General features: G+C 39.8%; 1 protein-coding gene across 2 annotated transcripts in view; it reads right to left on the bottom strand.

Annotated features, from left to right (window-relative positions):
- BMPER (BMP binding endothelial regulator) overlaps positions 1-19,752 on the bottom strand; it is a 220,837-nt gene extending 201,085 nt beyond the window's left edge. The window contains exons 1-2 of one of the 2 annotated variants that reach the window (XM_019538495.1): positions 19,644-19,752; positions 18,333-18,418 (exon numbers count right to left, since the gene is read on the bottom strand). In XM_019538495.1, the coding sequence (XP_019394040.1) occupies positions 18,333-18,418; positions 19,644-19,752 (195 nt within the window). Of the gene's footprint in view, positions 1-18,332; positions 18,419-19,643 lie in introns of those variants that run through there. The other variant, XM_019538505.1, reaches the window with a different exon arrangement.
- Between the last annotated feature and the right edge of the window lie 289 nt (positions 19,753-20,041).

The following is a 20,041-nucleotide window of genomic DNA, read 5'->3' as shown; positions in this document are numbered from 1 at the left end:
GAAGCAACAGGGGATCTGTGATGGGGTTTCTCCTTTTTTTGGTCTACAACTTAAAATTTACCCACAAAAAAAAATCTCAAAAGTGCTTATCTTTTTTGTTTCAGGAGAACTCTGCCCCCACCCCCTCAAAATCTAGAGGAGGCCTAAATGTTTCTCAACTGGTAGATTGTGGTACTGATTTAAAACAGAATGGCATCAAAGACGTTCTTCATTTAGTTTAAACAGGTTTTGAAATAGAACCAAAATGCTTGAGGAACAACAACCAAATAAAAATAGTAGCCCTAAAGAAAGTAGCAACAGTCTGTTTTCCATTAAAAAATTATCTGAGCAAGAGGCCTCCACACACTGCTGTTTTAATGTATTTGCAACTGAGCTAATGATGACCCAACTTCTGTTTTCTTGTTTAATTTTGTCTATGTTACACAGGGGTAAGTAATACCAAACACACACAAAAAAAAAGACAGACAAATATTCACTGAGGCCTGTGGTAGCAGTACTATGGCAATTTTCAGGGAGGAGTATGTTAAAGAGATGCAGGGTGAATTTTGACCTGGATTTTTGTAGGAAGCAAGACTTTCCAGTCTCTTCTCTCCATCTGTCAGCCCAGAGTACTTCTTTACTTCCAGTTTCATAAGAAGCCAGACATGTTTGGGATTTTTTCTGCAGTTATAGTTGAAATGATTAATGTCCCATATCATTGCAATTAGTGGGTACCTTATTTCAGTGGACCTGATTCCAATTTAGTTGATGCCAATGGAAGAAGGGTCAGATGGCAAAAGTGGGCTGGGAGCAGAAAAGGAACTATGAAGGAATGTCATATTATTTGATACACCTTCTGAATGTTTCTGCTTTCGGCCTACCCATCTTCCTGAGATGTCCAAATCTACTCTAAGGATGTGTACAAACATTTACCACCTCTGGACTACAATCGTGCAGCTTTCTTTAAGCCATGTTATTGTAGATCAGGAGCAGATGTAAAGGTGTTCAGCAGTGCCAAGAGCCATGCAGGGGCAACTGACAAGTCTGTGGCGGGCTTGTTGGGGGTGGGGGATGTCCATCTTAGAGTGGGGAATTAAGGGATTAAAAATAGCCAGGTCAGAGTTGGGAGAGAGGGGGCTAGGAAGAAGGCAGCCCCGGAGCTGGGGTGAGTGGCTGGACTTTCCCAGACCTGAGGCTACACTCCAAATGTGAGCAGATATTTGTTGGATTGGATTAACCCATTCCAGAACTAAGATTGTTCACCTGCTGAGGTGAACTAACTTAGATCAGGTACACCATTTTTAACCCAATTTAAGCCCCCCAAATGTCTGCACAGGTGGGAATTTAGATCAACCTAACTCTAGTTAGATCAATCTAAATGTAACATCTATACATACCCTAAGGATGCAGGACAGCATATGATTGATCAAGGCCATGGTTCTCTGTTAACTTGCTGTATAGGAGACCAGTATCTTGCTGTACAGGAGACCAGTATCTTAAATGTATTGCAGTTCTCCAGGCGTGCTGCCTCCTAATACCCCAAGCAGCATAGCAAGTCCATACAGCACCATGGGGGTCTATTCCGTATGGCAGTCAGCTAATCATAGAATCATAGAAAATTAGGAAGGGACCTCAGGAGGTCATCTAGTCCAACTTCCTGCTAAAAGCAAGACCATTTCCAACTATATCATCTCACTTCTGGTTTAGCAAACGGCCCGGGTGAACCAGTGAGCATACTTGAAGACATTATTCAGAAGCACAGTAAATTTACCATGTAGATGTGTCCCCAGTTGTCAACTCAAGTTCAGATGGCAGAGAACACAGTTTATTTGACTTTCAAAACCTCAGCTGACTTAGTGGCTACTTTGGGGCATGGAGGAGAGGGGAATCTTTTGACTTGTAAACCAGACAAATACAATATGGAAGTCAATGGGAGAAAATAAAAAAAAGTCAAAGTAATTTCTACCAAGTCATTTAACTGAATATAAGTACATTTTGTGACCTGGCCACTTCTACTTTTGGACGAGAATCTGAAGGTCTCATTCATTTAGTCAGATGAAAAATGTCATTGCAGTCAGTGAAATGACCCGTGTGAGTTAAAAGGTTTAAATCTGACTCTCTGCAACAGAAACACTCAGAACGGTTTGTATGCGAGACAAGCACAGGTAATTACATATTTATTTTTAAACGTTTCTCTGGCAAGAAAGCTACTGTCCCAAAGAAGAAATTAATATTGCACAACCATGTTCTCCCTGAAAAATCCAGTGGTTAAACATGTTTTTGCATAATCTCAACCCTGCAGGGCCAGCCTCACTTTGAAAAGCAAATTCCCCATCTTTTCTGCTTCACACATGTGCAAACAAACAGATTCTGGAATGTCCACAGCCTATGAATCTCAAAAATAATATGTTGAACAGAGGCAATGCAAGTATATTTTTCATAGGCTGTGTTCCTTTTTCTCCCTCTCCACCCCCGGGCCCACTTGCACTGCTGGAAGTAACAAAAATACCTGATTTTGACAAGTAAATGGAGCTGACATCAGAGTGAAACAATAAGGTGAATGAGCTGTGCACAGCCCATTTGTCTTCTTGACAAAGTGACTTTTGGTCACCAATGGGACATGTTAAAGACATCTGCATGGTTGGCCTTGACCACCAGCAATTCTTACAGCCTGTAAGAGCCCTCTGGGACTGCAAATACAACCTGTTTGAGAACTAGCTCCCACAGTTATGCCTCTTGATGGTTGTAAAGGCTACATGATATATCAGGTGCCATTAAGATATTTGCTAACAGGTTCTATTTACATAGGTACTGACTGCAGATAACATTTTGTTAAACCAAATTAATAAGCCTCAAATGCCAGGGAAAGGGACTATGTAGGCTTGGAAATCAAAACAACTAGAAAGCCAGCCACAAATTATTTCACTGTGTGGAATGACAGAAAGTAATCTGAACAACGAGAATGAGAGAAGAATAGAAAGATAACAATCAGACTGAAATGAAGATTTTGTGAAGTAGTAAAAGGAAGACCTGAAGATTACTTTAAAAGAGAAGTTAAAGTGACGTATAAAAATGAAGAGGTAAGCTAAAGCTGAAAAAAATAATGACAAAAAGGAAACCAAACCCTGCTGAACTGCTGCTTTAAGTACTTAAGTCAAAAACTGCAATGCTCAATTCAATACCACCCCTCATCTGTTGCTAGGGGTGGATTCTTAAGGAGTGAGCAGAACACACATTCTAGGGGGTGCAAGTGGCATGGTCACACCCCCATTTTGGGCCAAACCACAGAAGTGGCAGCCAGAGGCTTTTTTTTTAAGTCTCCAAAGCAAGTAAGAATTTCCACTGTCCCTTCCCCTTTGTGCTCAGTAGCACCTCCCCTCCCCACACACTGTTGCTGTGGTTCCCACTGTCCCTTGCTGATCCTGGGATGTGGGGAGCACTAGAGCTGCTCCTGCTTCAAGCCAGAACCATGGAGTCCCAGTGCATGGGAAGCTAGGCTCAGCCCAACTCCTTACACAGCCTGGCTATATAGCAGGGCAGAAGCAGCTCTGGAGTTCTCCCTGCTCCCAGGGCTAGGGACAGACATTACACATAAACGCAAATGTGTGTTCTGTTCAGTCCTAATCTAAATTATGCCACTTACAGAAACCTGTAATTAGATCGACTGCACATCAGGCTTTTCGAATGTCTGTACCTAGCCATACTGAACATGCTCTCTTTTAAAATGAAAGAAGACCATACAGAAGAGTCCACATTGGCACCTTCACAACCTAGAATTCTACGGATTTTTCATACTTCCGCTACAGATGGGCATGTTCAGCCCCTCCCCCCACACCCAATATTACACTGGAGGTAAAGTTACATCTGGTGCATTCTGTGATCATCTCTACGATGCTTTATGGCTGTGAGACATGGATGCGTAGTAAGAAGTTAGAGAACAGAATTGAGGCAGTTGAAAGAAGGGGCTTTAGGAGACTACTGTAAACCTCGTACACTGAGCAGTGGACCAATGAATCTGTCAATCAGCACCCCTACAGATGACAGGGTCCAACAGCCACAAACTCCTGCAAAACCATTTTAGCTAGACATAAGGAAAAACTTCTTTACTGTCCAAGCCCTCAAGGCCTGGAACAGACTCCTCCCAGAGGTAGTGCAAGCACCTATTCTGAACACTTTAAGAAACATTTTGGATACTTATCTTGCTGGGATCCTTTCACCCTAGCTGAATTCCTGCCCCATGGGCAGGGGGCTGGACCTAATGATCTTACAAGGTCCCTTCCAGCCCTAATGTCTATGAAATCTATTAAATCTACTAAATCAGTTGAGATATTGGAATTTACAAACCATTGTTGGAGGTTGTGTGACAAACGAAGCTGCAATGGTTTGGACATATCACAAGAACAACAGACACCCTTGACAACACCATAATGCAGAGTGCAGTAGAGGGAAAGAGAAAAAGATGTACCAGTATTAAGAAAACGATGGGGCTTCAACTGACAGTGCAGAAAGCTAGCCAAACACAGGGCTTGGAGAAGGGTTGTTACAGCCTCTAAAGTGCCCCAACAGTTGCAGCAGCCTCAGGACTGACCTGACCTGACCTACTACAGATGATTTCAGGGTAAAAAAGATTTCCTTTGAAGATTAGTGATCTTGCTATATATCAGTCAAAAAACAACTGCATACAAGGTGCCCTATTCCTGGCTTCTCTAAATTCTTATGTTAAACAAACAATAATTCTACAGGAGTTCACTAGCTACTTGTTAAATGTCAGTATCATCATGTTTTGCCTGCTCCACAGATGTATAAGGAAGCTAAATTGGTGAGGTAGTACTAGGCCCCAGGAACAGGCCATCAGGCCCCCTATTAAAAAATACTAAAACAGAAAACAAACACAAAAGCTTACATTGCTATATGTTTAATATTTTAAAAAGGGAAAACATAATTGTTCAAGTGTTGTTTTAAAAACACCCAACCAAACTATAGTATCCAAATTAAATGGCACATGGCATATTTGAAAAACAGAGGGGGTTTTTTTAGAACAAAAGCTGTTGCCAGATCAAATCATCCATTTCATCTAGTCTGGTATCCTGCCTCCAGCAGCAGCTGACACAAGATATTTTAAAGAAGAAATGATAAATACAAAACTTTTCAGTGGCACACTGCCATATGCAGGAGAAAATATTTTCTACCACAGAGGTAATCATTGATATGTGCTGAAGTATGAGCCATAATGACCTTTTCCTGCAGATGCCCGTTTCTTTAATGGCTTTTTAAAAAACACCTCCAAAATTTGACTTCATGATCCTCTCCTGTAGCAATAAATTCCAAAAGGTAGAGCCTGCAGGTGCTTCATTAACTGGCATCATGAAATCATCGTCATCATGCTGTCTTCAAACAATTATTTATCAATTAATTCTTCTCCCGCCCTCCCAACCTTCTCAATTACATATAATCACTAGCCATGACTCAGACAGATGAGAGGAGGAGGAAACAAGATCAAGGAATTAAGATGTTTAATTCTTCTTTCTGTAGTTCTTCAAATCACTACTAAGTATTCTGAAAATAAAAATAGTAAAAAGAAACACAAATGTTTGTCTGCTATTGACCAAAGAACAGCACCTGAAGCACATACAATGTTTCAAGCCTTTGAGCCTGCTCCAATTCCAATTAAAGACAATTATATAATAGAATATAACAATGAGGGTAGTAAAATAAAAACACTTTTAGCCTCTGGATCTATTTAGTAATATCTTTTACTACATCAACTATATAGTTAGGAAAGATGTTCAATAAACTTCCAGGCACAAAGTGCCCTTCTTCAGGTAGTTGAATCTCTCTCCGAACTATTCAGTTGATTTAATTAAAAATACTACCAAATAAACCTTATTTCTTGCATACTCCCTGGACCATCACAGCTACAACACTCTTATCCTACTGCAGCCTCTGGATTGTCAGGAATCCAAACTATCTAGCCAGTTCTCCCACATTCAAATATTAAGAGCTTGATCCTGCAAAGACCTACATCTGTGTTTCACCTCAAGAATGCAAGAAGTTCCACTGAAATCAGTTAAATGAGTCACAACACAAAAAAACTAAGCGACTGTATAAAACTCTGCAGGTTTAAACCTGACAGCAAAACCCAAAAAAGAAGTTAGGAACCTAACAGTTAGGTGCTACAATATTTAACTTTTTAAGCACCTGCGGCCAGAGCAGAATAAAAAACCAGAGTTAGGCACATCACAATGGGATCCAAAACAGTGTCTAAGCTGGGCAAAGAACTTCCTGGAATTAGCCAACAGTAAACATGGAGGACAGAAGCAAATCCTAAATCAGCAGCCCTCAGGGAATTTGCTCAGGACTTCAAGATGGGCCCTCTTTGAACTCTGAAATACACTAACACAATCCCTCTACTCAGGATAAGTATGCTGAAGGCTGGGTCCCTGGATTTTGCAAGGAGCCTAGTACTGTCAGTGCATGTTTGGTATTCTCTATAAATGACTGTAGAGGCCATAGCAAAGTGGCAAAGAAAAACATGTGGAAAGAAACTGATTTGGCTAAGCACAAAACTCTTCAATTAGTTGAAACTGAAAAAGGAATTTTACAAAAAATTAAATATGACTAGGTATGAGAAGATAGCACAGGCATACACAAAGACAATCATAAGGGCCAAAGCACAATGGAAATACAGCTAGCAAAAGACATGAAAGACAACAAAAAAGTTCTCTACAACTATGTTAGAAGTAAAGGGAAGACCAATGAAAGTGTAAGCTCCTTTGTGAGTCAGGAGAGCAATCTAATAATGTTACAGAGAAGGCTGAAGTATATCATGTCTGCTTTCCTTCAGCCTTCATGAATAAGGTCATTTATTAAGAGATGATCACAATTGGCAGCAATGACAGGGAAGGAAGTAATCAGCCTGGAGTATGTGAGGAACAAATTAGAGGTTACTTAGAAAACTGGGATATTGTCACGTTAACAGGGGTATACAAGATTCATCCTAGAGTACTCAAGGAATTGGCTGTCATTGCCATAATCTATGGACTAAGGCACAGCCATTATCTCAAAGCTATTATCTTTGAGAAGTCATGGAATTTGGGTGAGCTGCTGGATAACTTTAAAAGGGCAAATATAGTGCACATCTATAAAAAAAGGAAGGAAGAGGATCTGTAAAATTACAGACTAGTCAGTCTGACCTCAGTACCTGAAAATATTATGAGACACATCATCAGGGCATCAACTTCTAAGTGTCTGGAGGACAGCAAGGTGATCAGGAACTAACAAAGATTTGTCAAGAGCAATTCAGGCTTGATCAATCCAACTTCCTTCTACAACAAGATGATGAACTCTATAGATGTGGGGAAAGCAGCAGATGGAGCTTATCTTGATTTTTAACAAGGTTTTTCACACACACAGTTTTCCATGACACCATCATTTAGTAAGCTAGGGAAACACAGTCTAGATGAAAGTATGGAAAAGTGAATACATAACTGGTTGGATCATTGTGCTCAAAGACCACCATTAATGGTTCTCCTCCTCTGGAGGTGTCAAGTGGGGTTTCCTGGGGCATAAGCCCAGCAACAATAAATATCTTTATTAATAACTTCATTAATATTCATCTTTTGAGGATAGGGCTGAGTTAGCAGATTTGCAGAAAACATGAAGCTGAGTAGAATTGCAGACACTCTGGAAGGTAGGATTAGGTTTCTAAATTTAATTACATTGAAGGTGGAAAGATAGAGGGAATCACTAGCCATGGACATCCAACATGAAACCATCCTCTAACAGAGAATGCAGGGCACCCCAGAGGAGGACAAGGAGCAACGGCCATAAACAGTTACAGCATGGCTTCAGGTTGCATATAAGAAAGAACTTTACAGAAAGGGTGACCAGAATCTGGAATAGACTTCCCAAGTGCAGTCCCCAACCTAAGAAGTCTTCAAGAGGAAACTGGACAGACACCTTGCTGGGATCATTTGATCTCAGCAGTATTCTTGCCCAGAGCAGGGAGGTTGGACTTGACGATCTCTTGAAGTCCCTCCCAGCCCTTAAATTCTATGATTCTATGACATTGGGAAATGAATGGTAAAAGAAGGACAATAGAAGTTTAGCTGTAGTCAGATAGATAGCAGGGGGATGTCAGGAAGTCAAAATGGAAGTTGTCACAGGATGAGGTGATCAAATACCAGTATGATAGTATTAGTAGTACCTAATAATAATTAATATATGTATAACTGCATCGATGTATTATATTATTCATGATAATATTTGCGATGTATTATGTTATCACATATTAATAATAATCAATACTATTTAATAATAATATAGGAAATAACTTTTATTCAATATAGTTTTATTTTTACTGTGGCTTTTTAAGTTTATGATCAGATAATTTTTAATCTTTCCTTCCCCTTCTTCTCCCCACCAAAAATATTGTTTTGGGGTTTCTTTTATTCTTTCTTTAAATTAACTTTTGTGCCTGTCTAAAAATTTCTATTGAAATATCATGGGAAACCTAAATCTGTTATTTTGTAAAAAGAAAGATTATTTCCATATGGCAACACAAAGCAGAACCCCAGATATACTGCTACTCTGAGCCATTAAGTTACAGGATCATAATTTTTAAAAAACCAATTAACAAGTCAATGGAAGAAACTTGAAAGCTTATAAAAATCTATGTACAGGTAACTGTGTGCCTTTAACACTGCGGTTTGATGTTAGACCAGGTCCTTAATAATATTGTTCTTATTGGCAATAAAAATGTGCCTTAACGTAGATCTATTATGCACTTATTCTAGACACATCCCAAAGACCTTTGCAACTTATTACATTTTTCCATTTAATTTATGGGATTTTTGTTCCCTTCATGTTTTTCCATGTATTTTTATTAATTTTAACTATGCTTTTTTGTGTTCAAGTTTTCAGAGACTTTAATTATACCAAAGTGAAGCTCTTTCATGTACTTGTTACATTCGATCTTCAACTTCAGTGGAGTAATCCTACCCTCAGCTGTTTTCCAGCAGAGCTTTGCAAGATCCATATCAAACCCAGCACTGCCTGCATATGCATATTTGCTCAGCACAGCAAATTCACTGTTGAAGATATGCAAGTAGTGAATTATTCACTATCACAAAAGGTCTAAGGGTAACATCAAATAGTTTATTCAAGCCTCACCTATCTCCACTGCTGTATATTTATGGGACATTATAGCCACATCACTTATGACTCATGGCGTCCTGTGACAACATCACAAAACTGTATGTCATGATGAAACATAATAACTTGAAGTGCAAAAGCAAACACTTCTGTGTGGAGACCCAGGCTTCAGTATACAACAGTGAGCAGGCTAAAGTAGATCTGACTGATGAGACCAGCAGAAATAGGAAAATCAACATTGTTCACTTAGCACCCAAATTCTGTAGAAAGGCTTCCAAATTCGGTGTTTGGAATCAACTATCTAATTTTTAAAGATAATTAATGAATTAATTGAATACATTGTTGAGATATAAGGAATCAAAGTCAAGCCCAAACTCCATTAAAGAGAATTTAGTTAATAATAATTAACAAATTATAGTTATACAGTTTCTTCATTTGGAAGGATTCCAAAGCACTTCACATACTTAAACTGATTACAGATGAGATTATATGAAGTTTTCATGGCTTGATTATGGGACTGTGTTGCATCAAAAAGCTTCTCAACTCTGATCATGGAAACCTTAAAGACGTGCAAAACTCCATATTCTATCATGTGCAGGTAGAGTGCATATGAACCAAGTAAGCCATGATTTGGTTTTATGTGCACTTATTGTATGTCACAGAATAAATATAGAAGCCTGTTGGCCAGTTCATCCCTTCAGAGACTCAACCAAATCAAGTTACTTCCAGAGCAGGTAAACAACTAACCTACGTTTTTAATGTCATTAACTCATCAGCCTTTCAAACAAGAATAGTAACAAAGTTCCTTTTTGAAGTAGCATGGGAGTAAAACTACCATTAAACTACTGTTCCTTACACTCTTTTGTTTCTTTATTTTAACATGTAAAGCTGAAAACTATATTATATTGTATAGTAATAAAGGCAGAGAACCATTTAAAATGAAAGAAGATGTAATTTTGGCAGGTTCTTTAGATGAAGTATGTAAACTACTGAAATTATATTAAATAAAATAAGTATGAAATATATATTTTATGATTTTTTTTCAATATGCACTATTCTGCTAAAATTCATCTGGACCATGTTATACCTTGACACAACAAAAATTGAATCCTGATGTATTAAACATCGCCGTCTTCCATGAACATGTGTCGGACACTTGCTCCCAGGCAGGCTATCCATTCTCAAATCAGGATTTATACAGTAAAATCTAATGGGTAAAGAATTGCAGAAAATGGCTAAGCTAGCTTTCCTGTTTTTTGGAATGGGTGTAGTGGTGAAGAGCTTGTTTGTTTGTTTTCATTTGTTTGATTTAAAATTTGGACACCAACAAGCTAGGTATCACCATTCAGTTGACTCAAACTAGGCAGAACACTAGGTTTTACAACACTGAATTTAACATAATTTTTATGAGCAAAGGTCAGATTCTACATTGCACATTTGGATTCAAAAGTGGAAATTTAAACTACAGAATGATGTTTCATGCTGAATAAAGCTCACGCCAAGCAAAGCTCTGATTTCTAGTTTCCTGAGCTCCTGTCTCCAAACTTTTCTCAGGTTTCCTACACTGGGTTACACTTTCTGGCTCACATAGGTTTCCTTCTGTTCTGGATTTAGGTGATAAAAGGTAGAGAGGTACAATTACTATTCCTCAGGTATAACTAGCATGTTTAAGGCACAGGGGAGCAAAATGGAATGGGGTTAGATGTGGTTTGTCACTGCTGGCTTTTATCAGCTGTCCTTTCACAAAATATACATATTTTACTTAAGGACTGTGAAAAAAATAATCTCTCCTCTCCACACAAAAAGGCACAGAATAAACAAACCTGTATTATTCTTGAAAGAATGCAAATAATTTTTGCTGCCAATCTAATAAATGAAAGATAGGTTTTTACAACCAGCAGGCCATCTAATTACCAGCCTAGAGTTGAGTCACCCACTTCATTGTAATTAAGGACAACAGACTCACTTCTCACCTATACTTTTGAACTGGCATGCTGAATTTTTTTGGCCCATTCATTTTAAAGCTACATCCATCACCAGCCAATGAATGGGTTATTCTTGGATCCTTGCTTACTTTTGGCAAAGTGTTCAGAGTTTATCCAGATGATGATAAATGAGGATGAAATTACATGACTCTCCTCACCACCACCATCACCACCACCACCCATCATCATCATCACTGCCATGAGATCATTCCCTCTTTGAAAAACTCAGAATCAAAAGTTTAATTCAGGCTAAGGTGGTTTTTGTGGGATTTTAAAATTTTTGCACTATAATTATACGCAGGCTCTCATTTCACCTATTTCCGATGGACTGTAGCATTTTATGTCTTTTCCAAACTTAAATTGAAGTACATGTTTTTTAAAAAGCAAATCCTATGATATCAGATGTAAGCCTATTTTCAGGTTTGGAGACCTTCCTGCCAAAAGGCTGTACCAACAAAAACTCAGCTAAATTTGGCAATTCACTGTACACCAAAGTTTAACTTCAAACATTCCATGAACTTTTAATGCACAGAACAAGCAAATAAAGGAATTCTAGTTTGAATACCCTCTAACATTCAGCAGGCACATTTAGTTCTACCTTTTTCCATTAAAATCTCAACTCTTCAGTTTATAGCTGTGCTTTGAAAAACTCAAAACAGTATAATGCATGAAGGGAGGGGGGTCTTCAGGTTTATATACCTGGTTTTGGAGCATATTTACTGTGCTTCCAATAGCCTCAATCCAATATCTGGGGAACGAAAGTAAAACTTCAAGTTTGTCAGACATGACATGATCAGGTTCTTTACGCTGTGGTAGGGATTTTTATTGTTTTCTTGTATAGTTTTAAACTTGATTTCCATCGGCCTGTCAGGACTTTTAGAAAGGAGTTCTTGCAAATTACATAAGGTATTGTTGTTAAGATCTACAATTGTCCTAAAACACTTACTAGCAGGCAAAATCAACTAGTCCCTTGAACCGAATCGATATTTTGTTGGCATACATGTCATATTTATAAATGTGTTCAAACATATCTTTACTTAATGTCACCACACTAATTCATAGGCTAGGAACAGAAATTACATATCAGCTGGTATAAGTAATTGGAAACTGATTGAAATCTGTAACACAGCAGCAGCTCAGTGCACACAAACCTCTTTCAAAACACCCAAAACTGGCTCAAGACAAACCTGGATGAATGCAGTATCAGAGTTAACTAATTTAGGTTATAAATCAGTTTATAGAAATTCTGTCCCAGATCCTATCCAGATTCAAGTCAACTCACAGTCTCCCAGCGTCCCAGGATGCTTTGCACCTCCCCCATTAACCGCCCCATCATAGAGTGGGTGGGCTAGCCTTTACCCAAGCTGTCTGCTACAGCCCAGCAAGGAAGCATGCTTTAGCACTCCCCTGGCCGAGGCCACTGTAGCATGTGGCTCCACTTCTGGAATAAAAAATGAATGTCTGTTCACTTACTTATAGGTTCAGTCTAAGCAGTTTAGACTAACCTGTGAAGATCAAATTGATTTAGCATCAGGCTTTTTGACTGCCTGTATTTAGCCCAAATGCTCCTAGCATTTAGAAAACCTTAGGGATCTTGGCAGCCAAGCATACATTAAAAGTTTCAAACCCTAGAAATCACGGAGTTGGTATAAAACCACCTTTTCCTATCTAGACCCTCAAGTGAGCTCAGCTGAGCAGATCTAAAAGTGACCAAGCATCTGGTTAGCTTGCCTTCCAGCATGGTGAGAAACTGAAAATTAATCTACCACATCATGTCATAGAGGCAAGGTATGTAGAGTGAAAGATGGTTTGATAGTTGAATCATTCAACCTTTGGAGTATCTATTTGCACTTCTGCCACAGACTTTTTGTGAGCAAGTCACAATCTCTCTTTCTTTTTGTTAGACTTTTTGTCTGCAAAAATGAGAATATTAATGCACAGCTCCTGCCAGACTGAATTAATTAAAGTATGATAAGATGATTGGATGGAAGACAGAGCAACACAAAATATTGTTGTTGTAAAAAGTCATATTAAAACAATTAGTATATAGTCACTTATGACATCTTTAGCTTCTTTGTAAATTAGATGACTGATGCTGTAAACAATTAGCAAGAATCCCATCCAATATGCAAGAGCAAAAGAATACTTTATAAGATTTCCATAGCGTTATAAGATTACCCTCGTAGCTAATATGCTGCCTAACAGAGATGGTCCATTCTGTTTCCTAGTCATAAAAGAGTTTAAGGCAAAAGGGACCATTAGATCATTTTGTCTGATCACCTGTGTATCCCAGGCCATTAAATTTCACTCAGTTACTTCTACGTTGATGTCATTTGAAGACATCAAGGGATGAAGACCCACTTCTTCCCTTGGTAGTTTATCCCAGTGGTTAATCATCTTCATTGTTACGTATTTGTGCCTTATTTTTCACTTGAATTTTTCCAGCTTCTGGTTCCAGCTAAGGGTTTTTGTGATGCTATATTTAAAGAGCCTTTTAATACCCAATTATATCCCCCCCTGTGAAGATACATATACATTGTTATCAAGTCATTTTTCAGCCATCTTTTTGATAAATTAAATGGCTGGAACTCTCTAAATTGTTACTAATTGTCACTGTTTTTGATCCAGTGGGCTAAACTGATACTGCAGTTTTAACTGTCTAGTTGGAATAACATGTGGTTCTAAGTGAATGTCTTGCAAACGTTTATGTATATTACATCTATCCCTTTGCCTTTTGTCAATCAAGCTTCTCATCTGCTCAGAGAATGAAGTCAGGGTTTGTTTGGCATGGCCTGTTTTCCATAAAACCATCATAACTGGTATTAATTACATTCCCATCCATTAATTCTTTATTTATTGAATCTTTTGTCAGTTTTTCCATGATTGTGGCTGTGAATTATGTCAGACTAACTGGCCTATAGTTACTCAGGTGATCCCACTTGCCATTTTTAAATTTTGGCATGACATTAATGCTCTTCTAGTCTTCTAGAAATTGCACTGTGCTCCAAGATTTATTACAATTTAACATCAGTGATCCAGGAATCTCCACAACCAACTCTTTCTGGACTGCTGGGTGCAAAGTATCTGGCCCACTGATTTAAATATATTTATCTCTAGAGAGGTTGCTTAACATCCTCCTTAGTTGCTAATGGACTAGAAAGTGCTTTTGTGATGTGAACACAACAACCCACTTCTTTTTCAAATAAAGAACAGAAATATTTATTGAATGCTTTTACCTTTTCTGCAACATCATTAACAATTGTACCATCTCCATCTATTAACAGGTCCATACCATTACTGAGATTTCTTTTGCACTTAATATGTTTTAAAAACTCATTTTTATTGTATTTATCCATGACAATTATGGATTTTCTCTGTTTTTAGTTCCCCTTATCAATTTTCTGCATGACATAATTTCTAACTTATATTGATTGATATCGCTTCCCCCACTCATTTGTTATAGATTGCTTTTTAGATTTCTATTTGCTGACTTCACAAGTGAACCAGGTTAGGATATTAGCCAAAGCTTTCTTTTTTGACATTGGAATCATGGTTTTCTGACTACCCAATGCATTCTTTATTAAGAAATGCTCATTTTAATTCACATTTTCCTACCTACATTTTTTCTCTCAGTTAATTATGTATCAGTTCTTCCTCAGCCTTGGGATACTACCACATTTGAAACATCCACTGTATGTATGGATAAATACGTACATACATACATGCATACATTACTAGTTGGAAAGTCCACTGCTTTCCCATACTCTATGTAATCAATTCATTTTCATTAGTCCTAAGCCAAAAGTAACTTCCAGTCCAGTGATTAATTCATCTTTATTGTTCATAACAAGATCCAAAACAGAGTTACCTCATGTTAGGTTCAATCTCTTTTGTACTAGAAAATCATCAACTTTAATTTTAGAAACACTGGGTGTGTCTACATAAGACATTTACTGTGCAGCTGACTAGTTAACTGCGCAGCAAATGTCTCAACATCTACATGTGCGCCCCTTTTAGGGTGCACAAAACTAACAAATCAAGAACAGGGTAGTCTTGTAAAATGCAAGTGCTACCCTACTGAAGAGTTTTTTTTCTTGTGCAGCAGTGCACATGTAGATGCTTCCCTAGCTGGGTGGGGCACAGCATTCTTCAGTGTGGGGCTAGCCAACAGGCAGCCTCTGCACTGATGCACCCTCATGCCCCAGCCAACCCCACCTCTAACCCATCCACCCTCACTGCTACACATGGCGCCCTTACCTGAGCAGCCCTGAGCTGGCTGGCTGACCCCCTGGATCCCCATCCAGTCCAGGTTCCTCCAACAAGATTCCATGTGCTGTGCATGAAAAAAGCTCCAAAGCAATAAGCTCTGGAGTTTATTCATACACATTAATTGCACAAGTAGATGTGCCCATTATTGATTTCCTAATGCTCCTTAAGCCTCTTAGCACACCTCTCACAAACAGAAGTCGTGTAAAAATTTTTCTTTCTTTGTGTTATATACAGGTGCTTAAAAAATATCTCATCCTGTACCCTAGTTGAATTCAGCAGTCCATTACAGACCTCACCAATACCTCATACCCCATTTGGGGTGTTACTGTTAGATCAGTGATCATGTTTATTCAGAAACATTAGCATAACAAAGGAGAAGGTGACAGATGCACCATACCTGGGCACCAACTTTGGAAGGGGCATAAAAGAGACCAGCAGCTGATACTGCCTTGGCACATAGCTGCCACCCAGGCTACCTACGTGCCCCATTACACCTCTGCTCTAAATACTGAGAGTTTGAGTTGTCAGTAACTCTGATAAAAGTAATAGCATCTTTGATATAAAATGGCACTCCCCAAAACCTTTTACCTATGCTATCTTTTTTAAATAGATCATAATCAATAATTTTAACATTCTAGTAATACAAAGCATATCTACTTTCTGTAATATCAATTTTATCAAAATTCTCCTCATCGCTGAGAATTAACTATTCTCCTTGTTTGACTCCCAACACTGATGTATAAGCAATTGGAAAACGTTTTCTCTTTGCATTTCTTGCCACTGTTTTGATGTGTCCATAATATGCTGGGTTTTGACTTTGTACCATATTCACTTTCTTAGCACCCCCCACCACACTGTCCCCATGCTGGTTCAAGCTAGATATGAGATACAAGCTCTCATCTGTACTGTCTCCTTTGTACAGTAGCTCAGTATTCCACACAAAAAAATCTTTGTTGTACAACAGTTATGCAGCCAATGATTCACCTGCCATTTGTCATCTTTCACTTATGAAATTGAAAAAATCTTTTGGATAATTCCTTAGAATTTTCCTCTTCTTTCAGGATTCCTGAGGTCCTTTATAAGTTGTGTTGTTAGTTCCATGTGATATCCCATCTTTGGTTCCAATATGCAGACAACTTCATAATCCCATTTAATCCTGTGGCTTTGCTCCAGTTTGGCAAAGCAGGGGTGTCATTCTTGTGTCCTTTTGTTGAATTCTCTGTCTACTCTTCTTATTATGGAATTGCCAATGAGAAATTCTTGCCTTCCTGGGATGGTTGAAGAATCTTTCTTTGTAGCTGCATACTACAAGGATGACTATCACACAAGTTAGATCCCCCATGACTTTTTGTTCCATCAGTATCCTTGATAGCTGATGTGAGGAATACTTGATTGCAAATCAGCACATCAAAGGCCTTGTATTTTTTCATGTTTTTATGTTCATGCCATGTTAATTTCACCTTCTCTAGAAGTGCATTGAGTGATTTAAGTATTCAAACTGTAAAGAGGATCGTGTGTGTGTGTGTGTGTCTGTGTTTTCCTTCATGCTTTACTTTTAATCCAACACAGGGCTTCTGCTCCTTCCCATGTAAATTGCTTCCTCACTGCTTGCTTCCTTTTGCAGGAGTTATGTGACAGATGTTTGGGAAAGATAAGATCCAGAACCCATTATAAAACACACTTTTTCCCCTTTTATTTCTTTACTCTTTACATCCCATTCTTTTCTTCCCAAAATATACACTATCTGTTCTTTCTTATTAATATCTAAAGATTGACATCGGGTTTCATGCAAAATCCACTGAAATCAATGGAACAATACACATTGAACTGAGTGTGTTTTGGATTGGGGTACTGTGCTTCTTGCAACTGCATAGAGCAGCTTCCCAATAAGCAATCTGAAACATTCTTTTCTATATATAAAGCTACTATAGTGCTGAGAATTTTAGAAATATTATCACTAATAAGAGTGGAGGCTCCTTGTTATTAAGTCAAGTAAGGGAAATCATTGCACAGGTAATAATCAGAAAGTACACCTCTTTCCTCACCCTCTGCAACATGCAATAATGTTTCAGAGGATGAGAAATTATGTTTACATGCATTTCTTCTTTGCATTGTACAGTAAGCTAAGATTTGGTTTCATTTTTAACAACATTATACATGCCAATTTATTTTTCAGCAACTTATGGACCCTCATTTGTCTTAGGTTGAGCGCATTTCCTTAGCTGAAAGCCAGTATAAGAATATGGCATATTTCCTCAGGGAAAAACTATGAACTTGCATCATTGTAAACTACTAGAGCAGCTGAATTCCCAGAACTAATAACAGTGTCATCTTCAGAGAAAAGCTTTCTGATAAAAGCATCATGTGTGCTTGCATTGTCCTTTTATTACAATATAGTTAGGGATGACTGGAATATATACTGCATTATCCTTGTAAAACTAAAGGTTTTTTATTTTAAGTTATTTTAATATTATGGCTTTATTAACTTGTTGCATCCTTTACTTTCATCCTTTGTGCAGTTTTTCAGCAATCACTGTCTGACATTAGGTAGAGCTAGACTGAAAGCAGTAGCATCCACAAGCCCCCTGCACTTTACCCTCCTTGCTGTGTTTGTAGGTAAGATCTCCACAGGACTCTTTCATACTGAAGCACTTTCAACTTTGAGAAAACAGTGTTTGCTATGACTTCACATAATGAGTGCAGTGAACAGTAAGTGTCACAATGTCATATTAAAGTCACTCATAAGACTGTGTCAATGAGTTTAAAGTCCAAGATATGATTGCAAGATAATGGACAGCAATATTTCCTGGTTAGCTCAGCAGTGAGATAACCTTGTATTACATAAAGGCAACAGATACCCAAGGCTTGATTATATAATGTGTTGCCTTTGTACAGTTACTTTTAGACTAGGGTGAAGTGCTCTTAAGATCTGAAATCCAAACTTACCAGGCAAATGCACATGATGCAAGGATTGTCTGTGATAAATGGTATCTGCAGCACTTCCCCTTCATTTTCACATCTCGCAACAGATCCTGAGATGGAAATCAAAATAAAAAATACTTTCAAATTTTAATTCATTGGCTGGCTGGCTGGCTTTAAAATCTAAATTCAAATTTAATTCATTCCACAGTCCCTAGCCCTCAGTTTTAAATTTCTCTCTTTATTTGTCTGTCTTAACCAAGAGCATGAATAATAAATGTAGAGAACCTATTCACTTCCAAAGGGGCATTTTGCTACAAGTAGCTTTATTATTATTCTGTACAAGACCTAGACTTTGCTGGATGCTCAGTTACGGCAAAGAGATGCTTTTCCTTTTCTTGGCATGTCCACGGCAATGAGGATTTCATGCAAGCAGTGATGCTTTCACACTGATTCCACCTACAGCCCGTCACAGTCCGTGGAAAGATGCCTAGTCACTCCAATGATGGAGAGGTCCCATTACTGCACTCCTAGGCATCCAATGCATTATCTTTTTTTTTTTTTTTGGTGGAGTCACACTTGAGCTCAAGGCCCCATCACTGGTTAGCCCTGTATTCTCTCCCCTTGGGACTGCTTTGTGAAACCTAACACTCCTAGAAATGGACTCAACATCCTTCTTTATGTAAAGTTCACTATGGGGCGGGGGAGAGGGAGCTTAGGTCTTCACCTACCTCCAAAGCCCTAACTACATCTACAATGTTTTATCAGAAGAGGAAGGGGAAGGGGAAAAGGAAGAAGAGGAGAAGGAGTAGGAGGAAGAAGCAGCACCAATGAGGCCACATCTAGAGTACTGTGTCCAGTTTGGGTTCCCCCTCTACAGAAAGGATGTGGACAAACTGGACAGAGTCCAGTGGAGGGCAACAAAAATGGTCCGGGAGCTGAGGGACACAACTTGTGAGCCGAAGCTGAGGGAAACTGGGCTTATTTAGTCTGGAGAAGGAAAGACTGAGAGGGGGGATTTAATAGCAGCCTTCAGCGAGCTGAAGGGGGGTTTCAAAGAGGATGCTCTGCGGTGGCAGAACAAGGAGCAAGGGGCTCAGGGCGCACCAAGAGAAGCTTGGGTCGGATGTGAGGAAAAACTTTCTCAGGAGGGGGCAGGAACGCGCCCAGAGGAGGCTGGGATCTCTCCATCCTCCGGGCGGAGGAGCCGCGGCCGGGCGCGAGGGCCGGGGCCGGGGCCGGTTCAGGCTCCGCGGGGCTGCAGGGCGGAGAGAGCGGCGCTGTCAAGCCCGCCCGGGTCGCCTGCCCCGCGAGGGGGCTCCCTTCGCCCGCCCTTACCTGTGAGGAAGGAGGAGGCCAGCGAGAGCTGCACCCCGAGCTGGCTCAGCAGCAGCAGCCAGGCGGTCCCGACGCCCCGTCGCCCGCCCACCCCGGCCGGCCCCGGCATCGCGGCTGCAGGCGAGCCCGGGAGGCGGCGGCGCGGCGCGCAGGCAGGCAGCGAGCGGGGCTCCGTGTGTCGGAGCCGGAGCTGGAGCCGGGCGGGGACGGGCGGGCGGGCGGAGGAGGAGGAGGAGGGTCCCCCGCGGGGCTGCCAGGAGTTCCCCGCCGGGCCGGGCTGGGCTGGGCCGGGAGGGATCTCGCTGACAGCCGCCCCCTGCCCACCCCGTACACACGCACACACATGCACGTGTACACACACACACGTGTATAGACACGCGCGCGCGCGCTCCCGTCCC

This window comes from Crocodylus porosus, unplaced genomic scaffold, assembly GCF_001723895.1.
Source record: "Crocodylus porosus isolate Cpor-Errol unplaced genomic scaffold, CroPor_comp1, whole genome shotgun sequence".
NCBI classification, from domain to species: Eukaryota; Metazoa; Chordata; order Crocodylia; family Crocodylidae; genus Crocodylus; species Crocodylus porosus.
Note: the sequence above shows the minus strand (reverse complement) of the source record. Positions and strands in the feature narration are given on the sequence as shown.